The 5,957-nt window shown below is 35.3% G+C and overlaps 1 protein-coding gene across 1 annotated transcript in view; it reads right to left on the bottom strand.

Annotated features, from left to right (window-relative positions):
- The window catches only part of LOC145723877 (testis-specific gene 10 protein-like), a 26,544-nt gene extending 22,654 nt beyond the window's left edge, over positions 1-3,890 (bottom strand). Inside the window, exon 1 of the mRNA XM_081833430.1 lies at positions 3,633-3,890. Coding sequence (XP_081689556.1) covers positions 3,633-3,779 — 147 coding nt within the window. The 5' untranslated portion in view covers positions 3,780-3,890. The remainder of the gene's footprint in view (positions 1-3,632) is intronic.
- Between the last annotated feature and the right edge of the window lie 2,067 nt (positions 3,891-5,957).

The following is a 5,957-nucleotide window of genomic DNA, read 5'->3' as shown; positions in this document are numbered from 1 at the left end:
GATCAAAACCTCAATGAGATACCACCTCACACCAGTCAGAATGGCTAAAGTTAACAAGTCAGGAAATGACAGATGCTGGCGAGGATGCAGAGAAAGGGGAACCCTCCTACACTGTTGGTGGGAATGCAAGCTGGTGCAGCCACTCTGGAAAACAGTATGGAGGTTCCTCAAAAAGTTGAAAATAGAGCTACGCTATGACCCAGCAATTGCACTACTGGGTATTTACCCCAAAGATATAAATGTAGTGATCCAAAGGGGCACATGCACCCCAATGTTTATAGCAGCAATGTCCACAATAGCCAAACTATGGAAAGAGCCTAGATGTCCATCAACAGATGAATGGATAAAAAAGATACGGTATAGGGGTGCCTGAGTGGCTCAGTCGTTAAGTGTCTGCCTTCGGCTTAGGTCATGATCCCAGGGTCCTGGGACTGAGTCCTGCATCAGGCTCCCTGCTTGGTGGGAAGCCTGCTTCTCCCTCTCCCACTCCCCCTGCTTGTGTTCCCTCTCTCGCTGTGTCTCTCTCTGTCGAGTAAATAAATAAAACCTTAAAAAAAAAATCTAAAAAAAAAGAGAGGAAGATATGGTATATATATATACATATATATATATGTATATATATACACGCAGCCATCAAAAAATGAAATCTTGCCATTTGCCACGATGTGGATGGAATTAGAGGGTATTATGCTAAGTGAAATAAGTCAATTAGAGAAAGACAAGTATCATATGATCTCACTGATATGAGGAATTTGAGAAACAAGGCAGAGGATCATAGGGGAAGGAAGGGAAAAATGAAACAAGACGAAACCAGAGAGGGAGACAAACCATAAGAGACTCTTAATCTCAGGAAACAAACTGAGGGTTGCTGGACTGGAGGGGGGTGGGAGGGATGGGGTGGCTGGGTGATAGACATTGGAGAGGGTATGTGCTATGGTGAGCACTGTGAATTGTGTAAGACTGATGAATCACACATCTGTACCCCTGAAACAAATATGTTCATAAAAAAAAGACAAATACTGTATGAATCCACTTACATGAGGTACTTAGAGTAGTAAAGTACAATGATGGTTGCCAGGGGCTGGGGAAAGGGGAAAATAAGGAGTTATTGTTTAATAGCTACAGAGTTTAAGATTTACAAGATGTAAAGAGTTATGGTGGTGATGGCTGCACAACCATGTGAATGTATTTAATACCAATGAACTGTACACTTAAAAATAGTTAAGATAGAAAAGGTTATGTGTATTTTAACATAATAAAAGAAAAAATAGAAAAAATAATATGAGAATAGTAAAGAAATTACAAAACTTGAAGTAAACATCCTTAAAATGTTTAAAAATTAATATAAATCACTTTCAACTTTATATATTGTACTTCTAAGGGTAATGATTTTAAGGCTTAAAGAAAATTACTGGTACTGGTACATATCCTACTTGGTCATGGTGTATTATTATTTGAATAAGCTTTGGGATAATATTTCTGGCATTTCATTTTAATATTGTTTCATTTGCAATGACATGTATTACTAATTTTCCAATTTGAAAAGATCAAGTAAAAAATATTTTTAAAGAAAAAATTAAGGACATGTTTTTTGAATTTTTACAGTGAAAATCTATTCATGAGTTACTTCCATCATTAAAAAATTCTTGCTAAAATAAGAAAAATAATTTAAAGGAAGAGTCAGAAAATTCTTGCATGTACTTCATTAATAAAATATTAACAGTGGATTCTTACAGAAACCAACAGACACACGATTCTTAAATGCATCATATCCTCCTAACAAACAGTAGACTAACAAAATAAAAAAACTGGAAATGTAAAGACCAAAATTTGTTGACCTTTTTAAAAAGTTTTTAAATTCCAGTTCATTAACATACAGTGTAATATTAGTTTCAGGTGCACAATATAGTGATTCAACACTTCCATATAACATCCAGTGCTCATCACAATAAGTGCACTCCATTACCTATTTAACCCATCCCCCCACCCACCTCCCTTCTGGTCACCATCAGTTTGTTATCTATAGTTAAGAGTCTGTTTCTTAGTTTGCCTTTCTCTCTTTTTTTCCCCTTTGCTCATTTGTTTTGTTTCTTAAATTCCACATATGAGTGAAATCATATTGTATTTGTCTTTCTCTGACTTATTTCACTTAGTATAATGCTCTCTAGCTCCATCCATGTCATTGCAAATGGCAAGATTTCATTCTTTTTTATGGCTGAGTAATATCCCATTGTATATATATGCCACATCTTTATCCATTCATCCATTGGTGGACACTTGGGCTGTTTCCATAATTTGGCTACTGTACATAATGCTGCAACAAATATGGGGATGCATGTATCCCTTTGAATTAGTATTTTTGTATTCTTTGGGTAAATTCAATTACACTGTGCAACTTGTCTACATATCCCTTTAGGATCCAGGCTCCAATGATCTCTCCAGATACATCTCTAGCCACTTTCACCTGCGCATGCTACAATGGCCATTGCAAATCACTTACTATTCACTCGAGAATTCATTTATAACTCCATACCATTGTCTATGTTGTTGTTCTCTCTGAATAGGATGCCTCCTCCCTTTTGAGCTCAGCAGTATATCCTTGTGCACTCCTCCCTGACACCCACAGGCCAATTAGGAATTCCCTCTTTCAAACCTTGAATATTTTTTATTAGTATAATATTCATACCAAATAATTTGTATCTCAATACTGGGAGGTCCTTGAGGGCAAGGGCCTGTCTCTCTTTTTCTTTTTCTCTTTTCTTTTCTTTTTTTTCCTTTCTTCCTACCTTCCTTCCTTCTTTCTTTCTTTCTTCTTCTTTTTTTTTTTTTGAGTATAGATGACACATGATGTTACATTAGCTTCAAGTGTGCAACATAGTGGTTCAACAACTCTATATGTTAGGCTATGCTCATCATAAGTGTAGCTACCATCTGTCATCATGCAAACCTATTACAAAACCATTAACTATATATTCCCTATGCTGTACCTTTTATCACCATGATTTATACATTCCATAACTGGAAGCCTGTATCTCTCACTCTCCTTCACCCATTTTGCCCATCCCCCCCGCCATTCCCTTCTGGCAACCATCATTTTGTTCTCTGTATTTATGGGTTGGATTATTCATGTTTTGTTTTATAGATTCTACATATAAGTGAAATCATATGGTATTTGTCTTTCTCTGATGTATTTCACTTAGCATAATATCCTCTAGGTCCATCCATGTTTTGAACCTTATGTTCACAGTGGCAAGCAAATGAATTACAGCTTAAAAGAACCCAACCAGTTAAATAAATTTAGCTTATCATCAACTTTAATATCATTAAAGTTATAATTTAGCTGAATAAACCTCAACTTCATAGTTCTTTGCTGATTGCTATGTTAATGTGTTTTATAATTCTTCTGGCTAAAAGTAAATGCAAATTACATACTCAAAGGAAAAGTTTCTGTTACTTTCTTGAATTGTTGGAATACAGCTGTCATCAATTTATCTTTTGGACTTTAGAAATAAAATCTAAAGTTGATAGACATGGTTTGATGTAATATTTTATAAAAAAAGTTTGATTTTCTAAAATTGTAATTTTATAGTAACAATAATATTAAAAGAACCATTTAAAAATGTATTACATACCATTTCTATTTCTTGATCTTTGGCAACCAGCTGTCGATTAAGAAGTTCTTTGCTTGAGTCAAGTTTAATACAAAGTTCCCTTGTGGAAGATAAATCTGCAAGGGCAGACACTTTTTCAAACTGAACCTTCTGAAGTTCCTCTTCCATCTTTACAACAGACTTGTGTAAGGTAGAAATCTGGGACTTATAAGATCTTTCTGCATTTAAGTGCTGCAAAGCAAAATTATTATTTTATATATATACATACATACATATTTTTTAATTTGAAAAAACTAAAACATGGAAAACAAAGTGGGGAAAATCTTTTGATGATACACTTAGATTATAAGGAACTTATACAATATAGGTGGTAATAGTATGTACAAAACACCCTGGGAAAGACAAACTCAGCTTTCAAATGTCTATACACAAAATCCATGAGTAAGTTGGTCAACTGGCCATTATTTTTAATGTGTTTAGAAAACAACTTTCCCCCTGTAAAGTCTCAAACCGAAAGCTAGTTGAGATACATACATGTTTGGTCTGTAGTTCTATTTTTGCCACAGTTTCATTTATTCTATAAGATAAATATTATTGTTGTTAAAGACAAAACATTAGCCACCACTGTTTCACTCATAATACCCATTTTCCAATTCTTAAATGGCATGTTGACCTAGATCATAATATCATAAAATGAGGACTGATAGGTCTCTAGCACTTATTAATAACTCTGAGGGAAAAAGACTCTAGACAAGTATAAATTAAGGATAAATCCACATTATGGGAAATAAGAGCATGTTTTAAAAACTGCACGATGAGATTCAAGTTATATAAATGCTTTTAAAAGTCCAAGATAATACCACCCCTTTTTTTTGTTTCAGAGAAATATCTTACGTAAGTGCACTGCCACCTACAGAGAAGTTTTTGCTATTATGTGAAGCTGACAGAACTGAGAGACAAAGAAATTTTCCTGCTTTTACAAGTACATAGCACAAAAAAAAATTGCTCCTAGAATAAGTTATTTGGCCACAGTTCTCCCTCCCTTCCTTCCTCACTCACTCTATTTCTCACTCATTCTTCAAACAACCTTCTATCCATCCATCCACCCATCCATCTATCCACCCATTTCATTTTTTTTAGTATATTCTGTGTTCCAGTCAATGTACCTAGATGCATATCCAGTGATAAACAAAATAGTCTCTGTTCTCATGACATTTCCAGACTATGGGGGAGCCATGAATTAGTCAAATAATCACACAAATGACTAAATACATAGTAAGCAAATACTTCTAGAGGGAAAAAAAAGTGTATAACAAAGTAAAGTGATCTAGACTAAGAGGGTCAGAGAAGTCAGGAAAGGCTTCCCTGAGTAAATGACACATTAGCTGAGATGTGAATGGTGTGTAGATAGATATACAGTGTGGGTAGGGGAAGGTGGCTTTTCAAACTGAAGGAATGCTAAATTCAAAGGCCTCAAAGGGAGTGTGTTGAGGGAGGGAAAATGACATGCTCCAACAACAAAGAGAAGACTAGTATGGCTAGAGCTCAGAGACCACAGAGAAGAGTGATAGGATATGCATTTGAAAAGGTATTCAAAAACTCACAAGACAGAGCCTGATAAACTGGGTTAAAATTTAGCTCTTTATCCACAGAAAAAAGAGGGAGGTAATATGATCAGTTTTGTGCTTTGGAAAGATAATACTAGATATTTCAGGTTCTAGTAAGATAGTTGATTAAGCTAAGAGGAAAACATTTTGGGAAAAATAGAATTTTTTTTTTTTTTAACAATTCATAGCTGAGCTTGCAGGAAAGAAAAATAAATTTGCATATGCCAAAGACAAAGATAAAGCAAAGTCAGAGCTGTAAACAACTGAGAAGGCCTGTAGCTAAAAGATGGGGGTAGGAAGACCCAGTGACAGTGAAAAGCTTGTGTTTAAACATTGAAGCAAGGACAGGAAACAAGAAGTTAGGACTAATGGATAACTGGAACTGGGTCCTCTACATAATTTGGAACACTTGAAAAGAGGCTCCAGAGGAAAAATCCACTCAACCTCACAAAAATACAACTGAAAGTTTATCTTCTCCTACTCTCTAAGTAGGGAAAAAATGTCTTCTGTAAGGAACCTTAGGTCTAACTTTATTCAGTTTTGGAGTCTGACTGCACACTACCCACTCCCAATTCTAAACTTTAACATAAAGTTTGTCTCATGCCAATGATAACACAGAGTCCCTATGCAGAAGCAAACCCATATCCTTGGCCATAAAAAGATTCTGCAGGAAAGTCCTGCTTTAAAGGAGCTTACAAACTCAGGGTGACTTAATCCACCATGAGTGAGAGTCAGAGCA

Source organism: Leptonychotes weddellii, chromosome 10 (assembly GCF_054177405.1).
Source record: "Leptonychotes weddellii isolate Sample4059 chromosome 10, ASM5417740v2, whole genome shotgun sequence".
Classification (NCBI taxonomy): Eukaryota; Metazoa; Chordata; class Mammalia; order Carnivora; family Phocidae; genus Leptonychotes; species Leptonychotes weddellii.
Note: the sequence above shows the minus strand (reverse complement) of the source record. Positions and strands in the feature narration are given on the sequence as shown.